Source organism: Styela clava, chromosome 2, assembly GCF_964204865.1.
Source record: "Styela clava chromosome 2, kaStyClav1.hap1.2, whole genome shotgun sequence".
NCBI lineage: Eukaryota > Metazoa > Chordata > Ascidiacea > Stolidobranchia > Styelidae > Styela > Styela clava.
Genome location: NC_135251.1, coordinates 18438387 through 18462130, shown reverse-complemented (window position 1 = coordinate 18462130; position 23744 = coordinate 18438387). Strand labels below are relative to the sequence as shown.

The following is a 23744-nucleotide window of genomic DNA, read 5'->3' as shown; positions in this document are numbered from 1 at the left end:
CTATAGTATTAGTAGATGAAGGAATCAAATGATATATTTTCTGTGAAATGGTGATGTAAACGACGAGAATTTTTGATAGTATTATTTGTCCCGATAAACTAAACTTCTTTTTTCAATTTACCAACGAAACTTTGTAATTCTCTGAAATAAATTAAAATAAAACCCCTAATACTGCCCTGGGGCATAGATTTTCGGTATTGGTAAGTGAGTAATCTTGTTTTCAACCACAGTATTAGGTTTGTATATTTTCGTGTTTACTCTAGAAAAATTAATTAATTCATGGCCTATTTGGAACTTAGAATTCAGCGCATTCGTCATCAAAACCCAACCAAATCAGTGCATTTTAGGTTCATTGTCGTAACGGATTGATGAAAAAACTATTGGTATATGATTGGAATTTGCCTGTCCAAAGAAAAGTTTATTGATAACCCAAACGATATGAGTCAGAAAACATTTGTGGTCTGCACTTGACAAATATGAAGCACAAAATAAATGAAAGCATTTCTATTTTAAGTTATTGGTTATTAAAAATCTACTTGAACATCTTACACACATTCACGGAAAATGAGTTTCATTTTGACATTTTCATACATAAATAGAAGAAGTATATCATTCAGCTAAGTTTGGTTTCTATATTACCTAAAGCCAGAAAAATATAGAATACTTTTATTCTAAAATTGTTTCTCTCAAATAGATTGGTATTTTGTAGACATTTGTTACTCGAATAATACTCCACCCAGTGGTGGCTCAATTTTAAACTCCGTTTAAATACGTTTGATCGGATTCAAAAATTAAGGTTTGGGAAATCAGCCTTGCCGCTAAACTTGAAGTATAAGTAAATATATGACTTGACGTGACCTTAGACTTGAGATTTAGAAGTCAGCAATGCTATTTATTGCAAGATCAGAGAGGTCGAAATTTTGTCTTTCATAACCTTCGCCAATTTCAAGAATTGACATTTTAAAAGAACTTCATGTATCCAAATTTCTCCGAAAACATTTTTTCACCAGTAATTACAAAAAAATATTTTTCGATTTATAAGGTTTTGTAACAAGAATTGAAATGTCAACACGTGTCATATACCAAGCCATGACATTTTAGTGGCTGATTGAAAGAAGTCTGCACAGTTTATCCCAAGATTAAAAATGATTATGTTGCGTAGTTCTTGTTAAACTGTCAAATAATGCGATGTCATAGATAGAAAGAAGTTTTCACATGTGATCCCAAAATCGAAAATTATTATGTAGCGTAGTTCTTGGTAAAATTTGAAATAATGCAATGTCATGATCGTTTTAGAAATCTCACACGAAACTTTAGTCGAGTAGGCTACTGTTGTGGTTTGTGCTCAAGTTAATAATTGACTGCAATGCAATACTTTTGTTTCCACGTTTTGGTTGTAATTTTCCTCAATAACAACAAATATAATTAGATTTTAATTGAAGTATTGATAATTTTTTTATAACATCTACATAGTTCAAGCTGAAGTTCTTGTGTGTTGTTAAATGCAAAACTGTTGACCTTTTAATTGCCCCAATATTATCTTGCTTCGTAAATAGAACTTGGAAATAAAAATAAAACAGCTTTAATATAACGTGATTATTTGGCTGTTTTTGTGCTATTGTTTACTGTTGGAATAGTAATAGACTGTAATAGATTTAAACAGAGAAACTCAAATGAACTAAACCATTTATCTTACCAACTACCTATACATAATTTAATAATATTAATAGTTTGGTAACATAATTTTAAACGTAAGTGTCGCGTGTCGATTGTGGTTTCAAAAGAATTACTGAGGTATTAAATGCCAAATAATATGCAAAACTGCTGATGTACAATAATCATACGGTTTTGTAATCTTGCTCCAGTGGTTCTTTTAATCCGAGTATATCACGACTGTACAACAGGATTACTTGAAAATACATCCGTTGTTTTTCACATAAGTCGACATCGAGCGGTGGGTAATGTTTAAAGTGATTAAAGTGTCATTTAAAAAGTCCTAGAAGTTTTCTTGCCAAATCTGGTGGAAATATACGGGGGTGGGCGAGAGGTCACAAAATGGAATCGGAAATTTCCATGCAACGGCTCCTAAAAACGGTCTCCGCGTTGTGTTAAAAATGCCGGTCTTTTCACATGATAATAAATTTTTCTGTCTCGTAATATTCAATCTATGACAACTACAAGAATTCAAAATGTCTCTCTATTTTAATTCATTTGTGTCCAAGGTAACTTGCGGTGGCGTCGACGACAAAAAAACTCATTACCGATCTAAAATACCACGCCAATATGCGGACATAATAATGTGCTAATGATAATAATCAATCAATCAGTGATAATCAATTGCTCGATTATATTTAGTTTTGATATGTATTGCGCCCATGCGAATTCCTTATCGTCGTTAGAAAGATCTGGTGTAAAATAAAATACCAGAAAGTATATATAATTAATTTAGTACAATGAGAATACATGTAAAGTTTATTAGTAAATCAAAAATGTATATTTATCTCCCCGAAATTCCGCGATACGGCTCCTGGCCCCTGGGTCAGTCATTGAGATTATGTCACTCGTTAGAAGAGCCGACTTTTTCAACGGATATGTAATGGTTTTTGAGATGGTTGAATAAAATATTAGATCCATGACCGATATACATATTTAAAATGCTTGCTTTATTTATTTAATTGTATATAATTAACTTGCGATTGCTTTGATAAAATAAAAGCACCCCTACCCCAAAATACCACAGCAATCCGCGGACATAAAAATGTGTTGTAAACTGACAGAATACATTTTGTTTTGATTCATATTCCTGCAAATTAGACCAATATGAGTTTTCGCTACAGCTCTTACTCCGCGCCATTGCAATGCTGCCACTCGATTGATTTTCAGATATCATTGTTAGAGAAATTCCCAAGTTTGTGATAAAATCCAAGGGAGACGAATTTATTTCAAGTCGGTGGTTTCAGAACATTACAGGTGTGCCGCAAGCACGAGGAATTTATAAGTTTTGCAAGGTCTAAGAAAGTGTTTTTAATCTGTCGCGGCAGACGAAAACAATCGGATATTTAAACAAAATGCAATCGCAAACGTCATTCTTACTTTATTTTTCAGTGGTCAATGTCGGGGAATCGTCCACATGCATGATACTTTTTAGAAAAAGGACTTTTTTTCTTTTTGCTAAAAATGTACATAAATTGATTTACACTTCTCCATTTTATAAACTGGGTTTTTGAACCTGGTGGTTGTCCAAGGGTATAGATAGTGAATTTTGGAGACGTTAGGCAAGCCAAAAAGTCTGTTATTATTGTGTGTTTTTAACACACAGTAGATAGTTTTTGCATTGCTCAATAGTGATGAAGTAAACATTGGATTGAAATTTTACGTGTCTTAAGTGAACTTCCAAGCAGAAAATACATACGTACGTACGCATACGTTTGTTGCGTGCCTAGTTTCACCTGAAACTTAGTTTAACTTTACCAGAATGTATGATGACCACTGGTATGGCTTTATGCATACGACCATGAATGGCGAAGTTGTATTCCGATGCGTTTTTAGCCTAATAAACATTCAGAGCAATGACGCTATGAGACCAACACTCTTACAGCGCCATATTAATATAAAACAACCAGCCCATTGCGAAAAGCAGATTTTCAAAGAAAAAAAATGGGGGGAGGGGGCGAATTTTATAAAATTTTTCAAAGGGGGCGCGACTCAAAGATTTTAAGAACCACTGATCTAATCAAATATACTTCTACAAGTTGAACGCATGCCTGTTAAATATGCATGCCGCTATATGGTGCCAGATAACAATAAGTGAATGAATGGACGCAATTAGCTAAATCTGTTGCAGCGATGGTTATTTCCCAATATTTCATATGCTCAACACCAAAAAAATTTTCGAAAATCATACAGTTTCGTTTGTAGCTTATTCTGTGAACGAAGAATTACGCAGGATGATAGAAACAAGGTATTCAAACAGATTACATCCATGTGGCACAAAGCACTCGTTCTATGAAGACAGCCAAACGAGAATAGAGGGCTGCGAGTCCGAGCTACATCACTGCCAACTTACGCAGAGGTGGCAGAAACAAAATCTGGGTACAATAGCTAAAATAGGGATGAGAGTAATTAAGACATAAGGCGCACAACTATATGTGGTCTACAAAATGACAAATATGCATACATATACTGCAGATGCATGATGAGATGTATTGGTTTTAGGAATAATATTTGCAATAATTTTGCATTTGGCAAACGTTTGAAGAGTTTTCCTTTCAGGATTGGGTAAATTTGTCTTAAGATAAATAAGTTTTTACCAAGTCACATGCGTTGTAGTGTCGTTCTGACTTCAAAATTTGAAACCTGATTAACGCTGTCCTTGAATCCCTTCCCTATTGTTTGGTTGGGTTGTTTCATTTGTTTTGTGTCAACCGGGAACCTTCTGACACACAAACCATTATGCTATTGTTTTGGAAATAGCCTACGTCGTGTTAGGACTTGAATACACCACGAATGACGCCTTTGTATTTGTTTTTATAATCATTTATTACTCTTTAAATATGTTTTGCCGTAACATGTAAACGTAACATCAATGTGTCGTTTTCGAGGGCTTCGTTTGAATCGTGTTTGATCATTCCAAATTCGCTCCTCTTAAATATAAGATTACATGTCATGCTGGAGACGCAAGTGTAAAACGATATACAATTACACAATACCCGTAACTATTCAGTAGGGTGGAACAAATGATTTGATATGACAAGCATCTTTAATTGCTATGTTGAGTGGCAAAATCAGAAATTTTATAGAATTGCAGTGAAATTCACGAACTTAATGACGTGTCATTCGGTGCTCAATTGCAATTGTCTGGGTAATTAATAGCGAATCTCTTGATTTTTGGTATCATTGGTTTTGAACTGTTTTCAAAATTCATCTAATTTGCCCAGAATGCTACGACTTATTCGAATTGAATGTCGATTCTAAGGTGCACTGCTGTAGCCCTAATATAAATTCAGCGCCTGCGCATTTTATTTCCCTGCAGCAAGCATATGAGATCAATAATTCAAACATTTATTCTCTAAGATAAGACGTTGAATATAAACATCATTCAAACATAATACAGAGATAATCATCATGATCAACAAAAATAATATTTTAGACTTATTTGTAATGTTAATCAATTTGGTTATGACCTATAGATATGAGCCGTAGATAGGCAATGAACAGTAAAGCATAAATCAGGAAAATCCTCTGACCAGGATTTAAAGAAAATATAATATTTGATTCGAATAATTGCAATGCAAATGCAACAACACAGTGTTATAAATCATATTAAAACAGACTTGAAGATTAATGATATGGGGTGGCGTGTTCCTCTACAATATTCTAAAGTAGCATACTAACAGAACCAAACAAAGAAAAATTTGAATCCGATTTTTGATTAGGTTTAAAAAATATGAAGACAACTAAACATCATACAGGCATCGACCTAGCTTTTAAGACATAAATGTCAAATTGATGAATCCATATTTATTCAGAAATATAGACCAACTACTGTTGCTAAATTTTTTCATTCCTGAACAGAGCTAATGACAAATTAATGGGGATAAAGTTTTACATTAAAGCGATTATAAATTATGGTAAACAATATAAAAAACAATATCTTGAAAACTACCGTAACTACAAATATCTGCAAGTATTTGCCACTCATATGCAAGTTAAAATTACAAATGTATAAACAAAACACTATAACAAGCTCATCACTATGATAATGTACTAAAACAGGAAGTGAAGTTCCACAGTTGCTTAGACAATTTTGGACAAAAGTTGGTTGAATGTACCCTGATAAATATAGAAGGTACATGCTACATAAAAATCGGGAGGTTTTAAACAAATTTTGCTCGAACATGAAGGTGATTTGAAAGAAATGATTATTATTTGATAGAAGATCGTACAGCAGGAGGCATTATATTATTCTTCTGTTTTGAATGCTTCGTTTCGAAAAATAGATAGGAGCGTAAATTATAAAATATTCATACTGTAATCAATCATACTAGAATTGGTAATAAAACACATCTAAGATGTAACAATAGGTACGTCTTCTATTTTTATTACCATCATCAAAATCTCAGGGAGACACTTGAAGAAATTACACACCAAACTAATATTACACCATCTAACGATCTTTGGGATAAAAATAGTGCAATCACAATGATTATGTTGAGCCAAGCAAGAGAAATGAGGGAAAATAAACTGTTAGAAAATCATTATCTATGGTACAAGCATATTCTTGTGGTCTTCTAAGATTGAAACATCAATGAAGGAGCAAACAATATAAAGGTCGCTAGACAATGTCTGCAAACAATATTTATGTAGGAACGAAGATATGAATTTATTATTCGTGACCTGTGACAATCAAATCAACAAACAAAGAGGATAAGCTATGGTGCTAGGTGTACTATCATGTTGAAAGTAACCAATAGCTCAGCTTTCGTAACACATGTTTTTGTATTCAAAAAGATTATCATTATTAATATTTAACAAATATTTTCCCTCATAAAATAGAAAAATGTAATAACGTAATCAGAGAAGACTACCTTATACTAATATACATAAAATTGATGCCAGTGATGACAAAATGCAGCAAAAACCTGTACTGGAAAATAAACAGAAATATCATTATTGTAAAAATTAATGTGCAATTGAATGAAGAACACAAGCTAAAACAGTGATACTACATTAAAAATAAGCAAAAATGAAGAAAAAACATAAAATCTATTTGATATTCACATTATTCTATGTACAATATATTTACAATTCAAAAATGCTGCAGCATGTGGACAAAAACTCGAAGCGATCACCAATACCAGTTTCAACTTCAAAATTGAGGATTCTGAAATATCTTCCGAATAACTGCCTTTTCATCTATGTTTTGGATTATTTGACACAAAAATACCCAGAAAGATGCTTAGAAATGGCATGATCTTATTGTATGAGATAACGAATATTTATGAGATTTTGCCAGAACACGGTTCACAAACAATCTTTTTTCCCAAAAGAACAGAAGTAAAAACACAGCTATTCCAATGATTTTGCTTCAAAATTTCACAGAGTATTTATACATTCACCAACATGCTTCAGTACTGAACATCAGTTTTGTTATCTGAATAATGGGTAATTAAACCCTGCTAACAGTAACATAATTTTCACTCAAGAATCAATGTTTCTAGGGAATTGTTTTTTCTTTTATATTCTTCAAGTTTCTCAATTCCTTCTTTGGTTATTCTATTGCCTGGAAAAATGCAAATAATAATGAATAAATTACTTAAAACTGTAAATGACAAATCGAAGCATAACGAGCGAGTCATTGAGTCCAGAAATTTAAAGAGAATTTTGAGATTTAAATTAATCTATTTAAGAAAGATGTTCCAAGATATTCAAAATTTTATCCAATTTCATGAGTGAAATTTGGCATATTTTTCTTAAAAAGAATGTCTGAACTCGAAGTCCAGATTGGAAAGAATACCAAACCATTAAGATGTGAAAATCACAAAATCATATGCAGTAATCAGTAAGTAGTAGCAGTAATGAGTACTTTGAAAATATTAATACTGTCCAAAATTCAAATACTACAAATAAAATTAATACTGTCCAAAACCAGTTCACAGGCAATCATGGTATTGTTCAATATTAGTCTTAGTTATTAGAATTCAAAAATCTGAGCCCCGAAAATTTTTGCATTGCAGTGGCTTACCCTAATTTTAAACATTGAATCCACTGTGGCTCAAAAATACTTAGCCTAGGGCTACGCACATCAAAATTCATGGTTTTCTTACCTTTTACACTAAGTTCTAATAATCGACATTTGTCGGTGAGTTTTTCTGCTATTAATTCAGCATGTCTGTTGTCCATTGTTGTGCTGTTCATGCCCAAAATTCGGAGATTTTTATTGCTGCCATCTCCTAAAGAGTTTATCAGGGATTCCAAAGCTGTTGTACTTATCGAGTTTCCGCTCAAATTCAATGTTGTTACTTTAGGATTTAGTGCTAAGTACGAGCCAAGACTAACAAAAGTACCATGTCCTGCCTTGGTATTGGAAATATCCAAATCTTGTAGAAAAACTGTTTCTGTTACAGCTGTTGAAGCCAAGCTTGACATGCTTGAAGAACTGGACATACCAGCGCCACTTTCATCACCGAGTTCCTTTCGAGAATCTTTTAGAACTGAGGAAATTAGGCTTTGAGAAACTCTTTTCTGAATTTGAGCTGTGACGACATTTGCTTGGGACCTTGTAAATCCGCTAATCAGTTCTTCACACCCATGGTCACCCAGAGGATTGTTAGCGACAGACAAATGATCAACTGGATTTTTCTGGCACACATCAAGTAGCAACTCAACAGAGTCTTGTGTAATATTGTTCCCGCTCATGTCAAGGCTTTTCAGAGACTTGGCTTTGAGTAATGATTTTAGTATTGCTTTTCCTCCTTCATTTCCAACATCACAGCCTTTTAGTGACATTTGTTGTATACCAAGAGCCGATGGATCTTTATCCAAAAACTCAGTTAGTTCTTCAATCTGATATTTTGTTATTTGCTTGCCACTGAGATCAGCAGTAACTTTTCCTCGAACAAGGGGTAAAATGGATGCATTAATTTTCTCTTTCTGATCTGCATCTTTTGAACCCTTTTCAGCATCACTAGACTTGCTTTCAAAACTCTCAGCTTCGCTACTATCAGAATCACTACTAGAGCTTGATTCAGATGCTGTTACAGGTGTTTTAGGTCTTGGAACATCCACAGGTTCAGTACCATTCAAATGATCATCAGTAGTTGAGGGCTTTTCGTCAGTCTCTGTTTTTATTTCGCTACTATTGTTGTTATTTTTATTGACATCAGGAGTTTTCCTTTGTGGTTCTTTTGTTTTCCCTGTTTCTGGTTTGATTGCCTCTTCAACAGTATCTCCAGAATCAGTGCTTGACATACTTGACAAAGACTCTGATGCAGAAGTTCCCCCTATATCATCTTTTCCTGAATTGGACGAGGGAGGTGGGCTTTTGTTAACTTTCTGAATAGATGGTTGCTCAGATTTAGTGACATTTTGTACTGGTGATGGGGTTCTTGTTTTTTCTATGGGACTTTTTGCTCTTTCCTTTTCTACTGGGCTCCTAACATGCTTCCTCTGTTGCGGTGGATCCTGTTTAGCTGGAGTTGGGTTTTTTGATGTTTTTGCAGGTGGTGGACTTTTCTTCATGGTCTTTTTTGTTTGTTTACTTCTCTTTTGAGAATCTTCGCTACTACTATCAGATGAGTATGAATCATCTTCACCAGGCTTCAACGATGACAATCTACTCTCAGATTCTGAACGTTGGTTTGCATCTTCATTTTCCGAATCACTTACATCACTTATTGTACTCTCCGATTCTGTGTCTGATAATTCAGAAGATGATTCATCTGAGGCCATTTTGGGACCATCTGTCTGAACATCCTCAGATGTTGAAGATTTTGATGATGTTTGGAAGTCATCAGCATACTCTTCTGGCTTCTGCTCATCTACTCCATGTAGCCTTTTGGCTGGTCTCCTCTTGGTTCTTGTTGGCTTGCTGGGTTTCCCTGTTGGAGGAGGAGTAGGATCTGGCCTTGTTTTCAACTTTCCTTGAGCTATCAAGCATTTGAAGCAAGCTTGAGAACCGTCGACTTTGACAATACCAAAATGACTGGATTTTGCACCCAACTTGTGGCCAAGCTTGTGTTTGTACTCACAACAAGTGCTCAATCTTTCCACTTGAACTCCGTTGAGATAAAATGTCAAGCTAAATGGGAATGTACGATGTCTACGTGAAATGACAACAAATCTATCTCCCTTCATTAACATGCCTTTGAAAATACGCAGATTTTCTCCTCCACAGTGTTGTTGCATCACAACAACTTCATCTCTGGGATCTTCTTCCTCATGATCCAAGTGAACCATCTGACCCAAATATTTGAAAGTAACACGGGCCAAAGTATGAAGTTGTGCTCTATGCATCATTGGTGGCTCCCTGCGATGCAATTTCAGTGATCTAGCATTGGATCTTGGGCGAGGTGCTCTTATGCTTACTCGAGCACTTGTACCTGTGGCTGTTGCTGGTCGCCTTCTTTCTTTCTTTTTGACAGTTTTCTCCAGTGGAGGAACAGAATATGGGCTCACACCACTACCAAGATCAAACTGCGATAAATTGAGAGTGAAAGAGCGCAAAGCATCCCTGTCTAACTCATATAGATGTTGATTGTCAACTTCAACTTCTGGATATTGAGTTTTCATTCGGTCAGTACGAGTGTTGTAAGGTGTATCCGACGGAATAGCTGGGTAACCCACACTTTGAGGTGGTTGTTGTTGATAATCATCGCTATCCGTTACTGTCTGTAAAATTGGTACTTTCTCCCTGCTTTTCGATTTCCTGCCATGCTTTTTATCTTTGCTGTGCTTCATTCTTGGAGAAAGTAGTGGCAACAAATCTTCATCACCTCGAAGAGATCTTTCTGAACGGACCCTGCGTACTCGTTCAATTTTTCCAATTTCTTCAAGCTGCTTTTTAATATGCATCTGTCTGTGTCTTTCCATATCAAGAGCCTTATGTATTATAGCTTGAGCCAACACATCCCGAATATGCCTCTGGTGTTCTTTTCGAGCATTGTTCAGACGAAAAACCTTTTCTGATACAATGTTACCTCTACTAGTTATCAGACCCATTTTTCTCAAATGTCTTCTCATTCGAGAATTATTGAAGTACCCAGTCAGATGAGGGTCTGCTAGACTTTCATAAGTAGCAAGCGGGCCTGGATCTATGTGACTCATGATTTTTTTTGGTTTTTTGAAAGTAAAACTGAAATTACAGGCTCTAGGTAAACTGAAGCTATAAAAGCAAAAGATCAAATAATATTAGATAAAGAATCGGTATATTAGTGTTCTCAATCAGAATTTATAACCTCTAAGGAATAGTAAGATCAAAATTGTAGCAATCATTTTCGTGAGCCCAAGAAAATTGTTGGTTCAATTTTAGTTGCTTCTTTGACACTACTTAGCCGAATCAAAGATCATCACAATACTGTAATAGAATGCATTCCTGGCTCTTTCACTAAAACCTAGTAATATAAGTAAGTGTAAATAATGAAAATATAACTGAGTTAAAGATTATTTGATAAAAATTTGAAATCACTAAAAATTAGAGGAGATGTTTAGCAAACAGCCTCATACACCCAGTGGTGGGATTCAGCCGGTTCTATAGAACCGTCTCACGGAAGTTTATGAGATCAGCAAACCGGTTAACATTACTGGTTACTGTCAATGTTCTGTTTGTAACAAAACGGACTTGTGTAAAGGAACCGGCTGACAAAAAAATTGAATCCCACCACTGCATAGGGCCTACACCTGCACACAGATGTGAGAGTGCAGTATCAGGGTATTGGGGAAATAAACAGATAAAATATCATTCCCAGGAACAGACTATTTTAGTATTTTAAACAACTGATCTGGCCTACCACATAGATAACTGTCACTGATAATTTCCCTTAGAGTACGCTAAATATACTCCCTTCTTTAGCTGAAGCTGCTCGTAGACCTTGCATACTGTATTTCGAATTTAACAATTGAATGGCTGCGAACACTTTGACAATAGTCCAACATCCTACAGTCCTTATTCATCAATACAGCAAAATTCTACTTTTTTTTAGCTTTCCCTAAAAACTGAAAAAAGAGTATTTGACGTCAGTTTACCTTTACACATATTCTGCATAATACTGTACCGGTACCTGTGTACAGTAATATGCAGAATAGCTTCAGGCCTATTAGTTTCAATTATACCGCAATCAGACAATGGGGTCTGAAATTTATAGCCCTACTCATACACAGTCTATTTTTGTACATGTATTCATTCAGCTATGGTAATTGGTACCGGTACCGTATTGCAGTAGATATTAGTCAATACTGCAATGGGCTAATGTACCGTACCGTACCGGTGCAGCAATAAAAATATATCTTTAACAATCAATCATCCAGAGATGGATCAACTTGAAGAATTATAAACAGTTGATATTTTAGAAATAAGTGAAAAAACACTCGCCATGACAAGAAGTGAAATAATCCTGGATTTCTGAACTACTCGCTGCTCATTTGCCCTGATGCCGAGTGGTGTTTAGCAGCTGACGCGGTTGCTATAGATGGTTGCTATGTTTGTACCGACACCTAGCGTAAAATTACGAGCCCTCCCCCCGCTGGCTTTTGGGGTGGGGAATTTTATGTAGCACTACATCCATTTTTAGATTTTCGTGCGAAGTTTCCACGTATTATTTATATGCAGTAACAACGTAATAATTACGTGCAAAATCGCAAGAGAATTTGCGTTATCTACCGTCGGAGCCGAACAGCTTTAATCATCGCCTCCTTGCGCATCGATTTCCTTGCTTACTTCTGTAACAACTACAAATCAGCAAAAAGGTAACAATTACGTAATATTCAAAATTTATGCCGCGATCAAATATTAATCACTCAGACAGATATTTAGACGTGGTTGCAAACAATGCCTCTTGTTTGCGGCTTTGTGTGTTATTTGTCAAGTTTTAGTTGTGTTTCCAAAAAGTAGTTGTAAATCAAATAATTTAATTGTCATTGTGTATAAATACATGCTGATCGACGCTAGCCGCTATCACGAACTGCCTGATCTAGTTTCCAAATTAATTAGCCTCAAAACTTATGATTATTCCGATCAGCCAGCACATACATCAGGTAGCAATAGTAATATCCGTATCGTGTATCAAGCCGCTGCCCGCTATTAGGGTATCTCGGCGCGCATCGACCACTTCCGCCGAAAGCTCCTAATGCAGATGCATTGTGGACGTAACACATGAAACAAGCGAAAACATGCCCGTCTCGTTTCGCTGTAGGCGGGCCGCGGGCAGTAGCGGATAAGGGCGATCAGACAAGGACCGGCAACGCTACAAACCGGTTCAGCGAATAAATACAGTATGGGAGATGAAGATCGAGTTGCCGCCATATTTTAGCCAACTCATAAGTAGGGCTGGGCATTTTCAAATAATGATGATTTCAGAATCGAATCGAATAATTTTTTCGAATCGAATACTTGGAAGGTATGAAATTGTATGTAACTTTCTTATTATTTTAGGTCTTCCAAACACATAAATAACTGAAAACATAGTCAATACATCACTGACAATAAAAAACACGTTTTCATCAATACCTCAATACAGAAAAGAGTCATGTGTCAGAATTGTGTTGAAAAAATATGGCTTCAGTGAAAAAAAATGAGAAATTTACCTCGACCATTGGCGGAAAAAGTAAAACAAGATGGCGGCGATTCGAAAATTTGCTCTTAACCGATTCGAATAATTTACTATTCGATTCGAAATGCCCAGCCCTACTCATAAGTTAATTGTTGCAATGATTAATGCAATAATGGGTACAACAGGTTAAGAACCACTGCTCTAAAATACCCAAATTTTAGTTACAATTTGCATGCCATCTTTTTTGTTTTGTTTGAAACTTATTGACCCCTGTCTCATTTTTGTGCCCAAAATTCTTTTTTTTTACGCTGACTGCTCGCTCAATTGCAGTATTATTATGATAGGAAGATATAATTAGTGAATAATTCTCCAAAAAGCTTGTCTGGGGATTGACATTTGACAACCTCTACTTTATAAATCTTCGGCACTCGAACCTTGATGCAAATCAGCCTAATATAGTGCTTTTCCCACACATGTTAATAATGAAAGTAATACCCGCACGTTGTATTAATTAATGATATGTAGATAGGAATTGAACACTAATATTTCTGTAGTCAGGCGAAAGCACGTAACTTGTACGAGCGTCATTGCTATAAATGTTGTCAAAACGGGTAATAAAAACGAAGATCATAGAGCAGACTATTGATTCGTTAAGACCAGATTATTTAAGCCTTTTTCTATAGCTGACGTCATCACGTTTTGCATTAAAAGTACGGCTTTTTCTTGATACATCTCATTTACTTGAGCCCAAAAATTCATTCTTGCCTTATTTTGCAAAAAAATAACATACGCCAGCACGACCGCAGGTTTTAGCCTCGACGGCTACATGTTGTGTATACCTGGCTTAGACAGAGCGAATCTCGATTAAAGTAAAACCTTCCATAACGATGGTCAATCAATCAATCATCATATGTCTGGTCTGGTCGCCATATATCTCTTTCGAATACCTTCTGTTCTTTGGCAATCAGTATATTCACACCGTGAGTACATCATTTTTCTCTTGTTCCATCCACGACAAGATAACGTCTTTGAATATCTTCCCCATTCACATGTAAATATCGTAATGAAGGTTTGGTTGGATATCAATCGATAGTGAAAATTTGTCAGATATAATTGAGATTTAAATTAAATTGACTAGACCAGTGGTTCTTGAATTTTTTGAGCCGCGCCCTCCTTTGAAAAATTTTACAGTCTTCGCGCTCGTCACCCCCTTTTCTTTTTTTGCAATGAAAAAAATGCCGTTGTGATGGGCAAGTTGCTCCTTTTTCCGCTCAGTTTGCAATACCTGGTTAAGTCAAACTAAGTTTTAAGTAAAACTAAACACGCTATAAACGTCTGCTTTTTGCGCTCCAATGCATTTTCTGCTTAACGTTTACATAAGACACGTAAAATTTCAATCAATTGTTTACTTCATCACTACTGACTCACAAATACACAGCAATTACAGACTTTATGGCTTGCCTAACGTCTCCAAATTTCACTAGCAATACCTTTGGATAACCTGGTACAAAAATACAGTTTACAAAATGGAGGAGTGCAAATGAATTGATGTACATTTTTAGCATAAAGAAAGCAGTTCAATTTTAATAGTTATTATGCATGTGGACATTTTGGTGTTTATTCTCCCTAAATGAGAAATTTTTCTCTACATATTTTTGTGCCGCGAAGACGATAATTACTTTTTTTTTTATCTCGCATGGAACTATGACACATGCGAGGAAAACGAGTTATTATATATATAAGCATCAGCGACGAGATGCTAAAGATAGAATAATAAAGTGATTCCGCAACCAAAAAATTATTGACTGAAAAAGCGACATTATAAAATACTAAAATTAAAACGGAAAACACCATAAGTTTTGTTTTGAGGTGGACCGCGACAGATTGAAAACACTTTCTTAGACATTGCAAATCTCATAAATTCCTTGTGCATGCGCACACCTGTAGTGTTCTAAAACTACCGACCTGAAATAAATTTTACTCAGTGGTATTTTATCGCAGACTTAATCTGCAATCGCAAATTTAATTTATCATAATTAAATAAATAAAGCAACCATTTCAAATATGTATATCGGTCATGAATAGAATTTTTTATTCAACAAAAAAACCATTATATATCCGTTGAAAAAGTCGGCTCTTTTGAGTGGCGGCCGTACCGCGGAGATTTAGGGGCGATGGATATGTATTTTTCATATGCTAATATACTTTACATGTATTTACATTCTACTAAATTAAATATATATTTTGGGATTTTATACCAGACCATTCTAACGACGATAACGAATTCGCATGAGCGCAATATATATCAAAACTAAATATAATCGGGCAGTTGATCACACATATGTCTTCGGATTGGCGTGTTATTGTAGATGGTAATGAGTTCATTTTGTCGCGAGTCGCCGCAACCGCGAGTTACCTTGACCACAAATGAGTTAAAATAGAGAGACATTTTGAATTCTTGTAGTTGTCATTAATTGAATATTACGAGACAGAAAAAAATATTATACCGCGAAAAAGCCGGTATTTTCAACGAACGAGGAGACGGTTTCAGAAGCCGTTACATTGAAATTTCCGATTCCATCTTGTGACCTCTCGCCAAGACATCTGCCCCCAGTTTAAGAACCACTGGACTTGACTATCTGAAAAATTCGGAGTCAAATGACAAGCCTCATGCTATCATGGATAAATGATGAGTCATGGAAAACCTGTACAACAGCACTGCAGATTAGTCTTGATTGTCTGGTTTTGAATCTGCTTTTAAATAATACTTATCAATTTTATGCAAAACCAAGATTCTTGGCCCCATTGTTCGTTCGAGTGTTGAGGTGCAAAATCAGGTCGCTACGACAATTTTGAGGTAAAAAATCACACTGTGATGAAATCTGGCGCTGCGAATCTCACCGCATTAAATTATATTTGTTTTACTTTGCCAAAAGAAAGGCTTGTACTATTGAGTTGAATTTTGCGGAGTGCTGCAAATGGAGGCTGTGCTTACCCTCAGGCCAGCATTCGATATTAGACCGTTTTATATTTTCGTGCAAACATTTAGCATGTGCATAATTTACCACCTGGTCCTTCATACCATGAATGATTAAAGTACGAGCTTGAATATTTCCCAGGCATTTTTTGTAAACATCTCCATCATAATCTTCAAGTATCTTTTTCATAGTGTCCAAGTTTTCGGTCCAAGACTTTTGTAGTTGTTCTGCACCGTACATTTCCAAGTGTGCATCTCTTGCACGGCCGCTCCAAGATGAAATATTTTTCAATTTATGCCAAATTTCAACATCTTCTTTGTTAACGTACGAATTTGCACCCCAAACAAAGTTTATTAATCCTCCCCGGATAAGTTGCTGCTAATATAGAAGCGGCAGTTCCGCCATCACTCCAACCAAGAACGCAGTATTCATTGAATCCAAGCAATTCCATTAATCTGGCAGCATCATTCGCATCTCGTGAAAGATAATCTATTGGAAAATCTCTCGGCGGGGGTACGGAACGCCCACATCCTCTCGGATCAAACGCTACAAGCGTAAATTCCTGTTTATCATAGCCGCGTAATTGTGGTTCAAAATCTCGACTTCCTGAACCAAATATTCCAGGAATCATAAGAACAACTATTCGACCGCTTCCACATTTTTCGTAATATATCTCAACATTGTTAACAGAAATTTTCTCTGCTGTGCGATCGGCCTCTGTGTCCATATCTGCGTTTACTGTTTGGTCGATTGAAACAAACGAAGTAGTGAAAATCGAATATATGCGGATTTACATATAATATGACGCAACAACACAAATATATAACAAATTAATTGTTACAAATAAAAAGGTCGATCAGAAGGATCAAAATTGCTGAAGATCAACCCGAAACACAGCAATAATAAAATCCGCAATTCCGACAGTGCGTGACGCAGAAAAGTCGCGTTTGATGGAGAGTTTCTGATAATTTTAGGCGGGAAACGCAGATTTTTTTGCAAAAGTGTTTTTCAACCCCAAAAAACATTGTCCCATTTTTTCGACTAAATTTAAACAAGCGATCCCACCTGAATCCGTTCCGAGGTTTCAACTACATAAATTTAGCTTTTTATGTTGATTGCATGCTATCCAATAGGAGACACAGTATTTTTAGGTATGACAATGAGATTTATTTATTGGAAAGTCCTGTAGCAAAAATGTTTGACTTTACCTGAGACATTTTCACAGCAATTTATTGTGAAATTGCGCATATTTGACAGATATGATGATTTGGAAATAGTTTTTAAAAACGGTTAGAGCGTGGAATTGAAATTCAGCAAAATTGGAGATATAGTATTGACCCGTAAGTTAAAAGTAAGTACCGGAAATATGAAATATTTGCTAATTTTTTCAGACATAGGTTATGAGAAATGAGACTAAATAATGGAATAAAAACAAATCAAGCCAAAAATTTTGGATTCTAATTGTCAGAAAACAGAAGAACACCCAAGAAATCTTTTCAATAACTCACACAATCTTTTGAATAAAATTTGAATATATTACTTCTGCAAAATCATGATTTATTGTAAGTTCGATTTCATCTAATTTTTTCTAAACAGACTCGATATAAATCTTTATTTTAAAAAAATTCTAATTCAAAACAAAACCACCAAAGAATTGGAATCATCATGAATAAACTCAAAGACAAAATAAACCACCTCAGCCATACCACATACCCACACAATTTATAAACGGCATCTCCTACAACCCAGATCAAAATATTATAATACCACTACTTGAAATTCCCATAATTTATCATTGTTAAATAGTAGCCTTGATTTAGGTGAATTCATTTTTCAGACTGTAGTATGCTAACAATTCCATGACTAGATTGACTACCAAAGAAAATTTATGATGCACATTTTGCTCTTAATACAACCAATAATATCAATATGAACATTGTCATGGAACATGAAATTTTACAAGGAACTGTTTAAAAATGTACTGGACCTCAGGCTGCTATCAAAGAATTGTACTAATCAAAATTGGTACGGAAATGTTTTCGTCTACAAAAAATTTGCAAATAAAATAACAAGAAAAGATTCACAGTTTATACTTGGATAGCAAACAGAAAATGTAACTGATGGTGTAGGACCAAGAAAAAGGGGTCTCATCTACAAACTTGAAACACATTCAATACCAAAAAAAGAAGCATGTGATATACATTCACAAATTACAAGGGTAAAGAAAAAACATATGAATAAATGTTACATCACTGATTGGCTGGTTGAATGCTTTGAACATCATCATAAAAAAATCTAACGCGAAATGTGGCACTCTTGTCAGAAAGTTGAATGCTTTGAACATCATCATAAAAAAATCTGATGCAAAATGCGGCACTCAAGATGTCAGAAAGTTGAAAGAAATCTGTTCTGCAAACCCATTTAATTTCTAGATTTTATATGATAAAACAAATGGCTTTTCAACTTTTCCACCATGATGAGTTTGCACAATATTTTCATAACTGATATTTTTGATTATGCACATTTGTGTATATATGTTCATGTAATCCCAAAAGCTTATACCCACCAACACCAGATAAACAAATAAGAAACAGCTGGGATTCTAATAAATTATGATATATTATCAGTACTTGAAATTGCTGACTTGCTTTTAGCCAAGCTTCAATAGGCAGTCAACTTGAATATAAATACATATACCGATACTTCTCAAAATAAAATTGTGCTAAATGCTGCATATTTCTGAATCTGAATTAAGGAAAATTGCAAGCCCCACCTTTATTTGGAATTTTATATTTATCAAACTGAACGAAGATTCATATTCATACATATAGAGCTGTCATTTGACTGTTGCTTCAGCACTTGGCTTATTATTCAAACTGCGAGAATTATCGTTATTATCAAGTTTTGGTTCAAACATATCATCCGTCCATTTACTTAAATGTTGTTGCATGAGAGCTTTATCAATACGATTGGGATTCTTTTTGCGCTCACGCTTAAATTTTCTTCTCAAATCATCTGGAGTTCTTTCTCTAAACATTGCTCCCATTAAGCTGAATTCGGCACCAACAACACAAAGACATTTGTAAAATTTATCAGTTTCCTCTAATGACCATTTTGCAGTTCTCACATATGGGCGTCGCATAAAACTACATTGATTGATTGTGCTTTCTTTTCCAAATTCATAAACAGTACTGATTTTAGGATCGACAGGTTTTTGAGTGTCTAAAACCAAACTGTCTTCATCGACAACTATAGAACCGTCATCAGCAATTCGAATTTGTGGCACAGGAAGTGCAGCATCTTCACCTTGTTCTTCCGAGTTTGATTTCGCTACCTCCACTGAGGGTGCAGACAATTGGTCTTCTTTCTGCGACAGAATTTCTTCCCTTGCTTCCTCTTGACGTACATTCATACCTAAAGTCAATCCAAGCTTATTAGGTGGGTTCAGAAAAATTAAATCTGACATAGAAACCAGATTTTGATCAAACTCTGGCCACTCATTTCCATCTTCTTGATTTTCTTTCAATTGTTTCAATTTTTTGAAAGCATTACTTCGATGTTTAGCAGTCGCTGAATACTGTTTTGCTTTGAGATCTGATTTTTTTGGATTAGAAATATAATTTACTTTTTTGTCAATGTTAGGTTTTAATGATTTACTGGCGTCAACAGTTATCGAAGTCTGAGTGTTTTCTTTGATTACAGATAAGGTACCAGTAGGGCAGTCTATCACATCCGAAGGGTTACAAGATACAACAGCAACATTATTATTTTTTGGTATGTCGACATCACTATTTGAAACTGGAATGTTTATTTTGTCTTGTGATCCTGCTTCGATACTGCAATCCCCAGCCTCTAAAGCTGTTGATGTAACTGGAGTCAATGTGATAAATTGTGATGATGAATCATGATCCATAGTGTTAATTTCATGAGGTTGGGAAACTACATGTATGGGAGATAGAAGATTTTCAATAGGAGGTAATTTGTTTGAATCCAATTGTACATCATCAAATTGTATTTGAGTGGAAGTTATAATTGGTGCTATAATGGCGCAACGAGAGATTGGGGGTGAAGCAGCTTTTTCACTTTCCAAGTCAGTCTTTTCTTTGTGTTCACTAATAGAAATCTTTTGCCTCTTTTTAGCCATAAGAGGGCAAGCAACAAGTTTTCGTCTTCTTGATATAGCTGGTGTTTTCTGGGTTGATTTGTCAGGTATCTTATCACTTAAACTTTTATCAACACCATTATTTCCATTACTTTTTACTGGACTAGTTTTTACTTCCATGTGAGGTTCTGGCATTTTATTATCTACACTGATCATGGCAGTTTTGATTGATCCAGATGGTTCAGATTGAATTGAAGCAGTTCTGTTTTCGTCAATAGGCTTGTCATCATTAATTTTTTGGTTCAAAGAGCCAGTTCCTTGGGATGACGATAAACTTCTTCTGATTGCTGGACGTACTTTTAACTTTGATCGCCTGATCATTTTTAAGAATTATTCATCACACCACATAATTCTGTAAAGTAGAATAAACATTTATAGATTTAAAGCTAAACACAATTAGATTGCAACTACGATAATTTATAAAAATTAGTAATGGCTGCTGTAACTACTAGGACTGGGAAAACACTACAATGGTTTAATCTAATAATTCGAGCAAGTTATGACCGAATGGTTCCAAAGCAATTTTGCGTGATCTATCCTGGTATCGCTCGAAATTATTCATGTATCAGGATGGTTTCATGGTCGCACTAATGGAAGAAATATGCAGCGTACTTCGGACATATTGACTTATTTTAATAAATTTAATTTTGTTAGCAAACAATATTTATGTGGCTTTCAGTGTAAGATGTGCAACTTCTACTTTGAGATATCAATATCATAAAGAAAAACAGCATCAACTACGATCAAGAGCTACCTGAGATGTCAGTTAACGAACAAAATAAATCGTAACCGTTATTAAACATCTAAAAACGGTTAACAGATTAACCATTCCCAGCCCTAGTAACTACGCTTGCAGCTTGTAGTTCGATAAGAATAGAATGTACTGTAATGACAAGAATAGAATGCAAAAATGATACTTTGCCAATATTATTATGTTATAGACTCACTTGAAAAGATAAAAAGAGTCAACAGTCTGGGTTTGGCACACTTTAATAATGATATCAGAATTGCATTTTTAAACTCTTGGAGTCAAAATTTCAGAACTCTAATGATGATCGAAGTCAAGATCTTTGACAGAAACTATAAAAAAGTTGACTAAGCGCTTTTTAACAGTCATTGAAGGCTTGCACGTGCCAAAGTTCCTGTTATCAAAATTAAATATCCTTGGGCGTTTGAAGCTGGAGTCAAAACTTCCATCAAACTGGAAACTGAAGGCAGAGTAAAAATTTTTTTCAGCTCGAGAGTCTGGAGAAGGAGTAAAAATTTTTTAACTAAAAGTCGGGAGTCGATTGTGAATTTCAACGAAATTCAAATGTTTATCATTTCAAAAGGAAGTTTTCGACTTGAGCATTGAACCTATCCGCATATTTTAAATGTAGGTTGTGCTTTGCATTTTCCCAGTAATCAATGATAGATCCTTTTATATTTTTATGTAAGTATTCTGGATGGAAACGAGGCACCATTGCATCCTTTTCACCATGAATAATGAGAGTTGGTGCACAAATATGCTCGAGTTCCTTTCTAAAAATATCACCATTTCGTTCATTGAAGATCTTGATGCAGCCGTTAACCCAATCGCTCCACTTTTGGCGAAAATATTCCTCACCATAGATATCGATCATTGGCTTGCGCATTGCTTCACTCCAGCGTGATATATCTCTTACTTTTTCAAATAAATCCATGTCTTCTTTGGTGATAAAAGAGTTCGACCCCCATAGAATTAATTTGTCAATATTATTCGGATATTTTGCAGCAACAATTCCAGCAGTGTTACCACCATCACTCCAGCCAAGCAAAGAATACTTTGCAAACCCAAGATTTTTCATAAGACCAGCAGCATCATGAGCATCTCGATAAAAGAAATCAACAGGAAAATCCCTATCTGGTGGAATAGAACGCCCATATCCTCTCGGATCCCAACTAACAATTGTTAATTTATCCCTGTCAAGTCCATTGATTTGGGGCTTGAAGTCAGTTTCCCCACATCCAAGAGCCCCAGGAAGAAGTAATACCACATGCTGTCCAGTGCCAACTTTCTGGTATGCCAAGTCCACACCATTCACATTAACTTTTGAACTAACAGATCTTGATATCATATGCTGACACATTATCTTAAGTCTAGTGGTTGCTCTTATTGACTGCATAGTTTATCACATTAGCACCAGCCACCAGGCCAACTTAATTAGAAAAGACTAATGCAGTAATGCAGTACTCTTACCTAAATACAGGACTACTGAAAAAATGAATGAATTTGCAGACGTACAGTATTCAAACAAACAAAAAAACAATTAAAGTTTAATAAGTGTTTTATGAAAAAATACAATACAGTGCAGCAGTGTCATGATCAGAAAATCAGCATATACAAACACCTTTAAATTGCTCAAAACAAGTCAAATTTGATGTCAGATGAATCATAAATCTGTAAATGATTCAGACCAAAGCTATCATGAAATTCAAGTTATCATCTAATTCAGTAATCCTGTAATTGCAGAATTGAGTTATCTTCACATAGTCATAGACCTGTAGACTCACCAATAATTTCAGAATTTGCAATAACTGAATAAATACGAGAATACTGAGATTTGTCTACAGGTCTAATTTGTGTGGACTTTAGGTTTGTTATGGAGTTTTCGAAATAAACTATCTATCTATCTAACACTAACAAGGCCTATAATCACATGGCGAAGCACGGCCTCTCGTCCATTTGCGGTACCGGTACCAGTCCATGTTGGGTATGCTGGTAGTCAGGTAGTGGGGGTATGGGATTAGTTAGCCAGTTACCTGTATTTGCTTTCGGAAGAGACAGATTTTATTTCACAAATAATGTACCGTGAGTAGTAGTAGTAGTCGGTAAAATGAATAGACTTGTGCAGACAGGACCAAGCCGCGACAACCCTTTTTTTGTTATTATCTAGGTCCGAGGTCTCAACTTAGACGGACTTAGTTGTTTTTTTCAAGGTAGCACTAGACCTGCTTACGCTACAAGTATTCATGATAAAATGAGTGTAGAAAAAAGGTGACCGAAGTAAACTGAGAGTTAACGTATTTCCTCACCCACAACAACGTTTAACCACGTGTCTGGTGTGTTTTCAAGTAATATCTGTCACTAAAGAATATAATTTTAAGCGCCATTACAAAACCAAATACGAGGAAAGATACCGAAAATACCACGATATTTCTCGGGAAAATTTTTTTAAAATAACTAAAGGCTCCATATAGTTTTCTTGAAAAACTGATTAGAACGATGACCTCACATTATCAAGTATATTTAAATTGCGATATTTTGATCACTTTTGAGTTTTCTCCGACTGCGGCCCGCGAGACCTTCTCAAAAGTTTT

At 35.3% G+C, this 23744-nt stretch overlaps 3 protein-coding genes and 1 pseudogene across 3 annotated transcripts; all 4 read right to left on the bottom strand.

Moving 5' to 3' along the window:
* Positions 1-5028: 5028 nt before the first annotated feature.
* Positions 5029-11643, bottom strand: LOC120336286 (uncharacterized). Its single transcript, XM_039403928.2, has 2 exons — positions 7827-11643; positions 5029-7282 (listed from the first exon to the last, which is right to left on the bottom strand). The coding sequence occupies exons 1-2, from the start codon at positions 10822-10824 to the stop codon at positions 7197-7199; spliced, it is 3084 nt and encodes a 1027-aa protein (XP_039259862.2). The 5' UTR covers positions 10825-11643; the 3' UTR covers positions 5029-7196.
* A 3264-nt stretch (positions 11644-14907) lies between these two features.
* Positions 14908-16970, bottom strand: LOC120335418 (serine hydrolase BPHL pseudogene; annotated as a pseudogene).
* A 38-nt stretch (positions 16971-17008) lies between these two features.
* On the bottom strand, positions 17009-20737 carry LOC120335471 (uncharacterized). The gene has a single exon (XM_039402973.2). The coding sequence runs from the start codon at positions 20724-20726 to the stop codon at positions 19080-19082; it is 1647 nt and encodes a 548-aa protein (XP_039258907.2). The 5' UTR covers positions 20727-20737; the 3' UTR covers positions 17009-19079.
* An 18-nt stretch (positions 20738-20755) lies between these two features.
* On the bottom strand, positions 20756-22653 carry LOC120335472 (serine hydrolase BPHL-like). Its single transcript, XM_039402974.2, has one exon. It carries the CDS (start codon positions 22547-22549, stop codon positions 21725-21727), a length of 825 nt encoding a protein of 274 aa, XP_039258908.2. The 5' UTR covers positions 22550-22653; the 3' UTR covers positions 20756-21724.
* Between the last annotated feature and the right edge of the window lie 1091 nt (positions 22654-23744).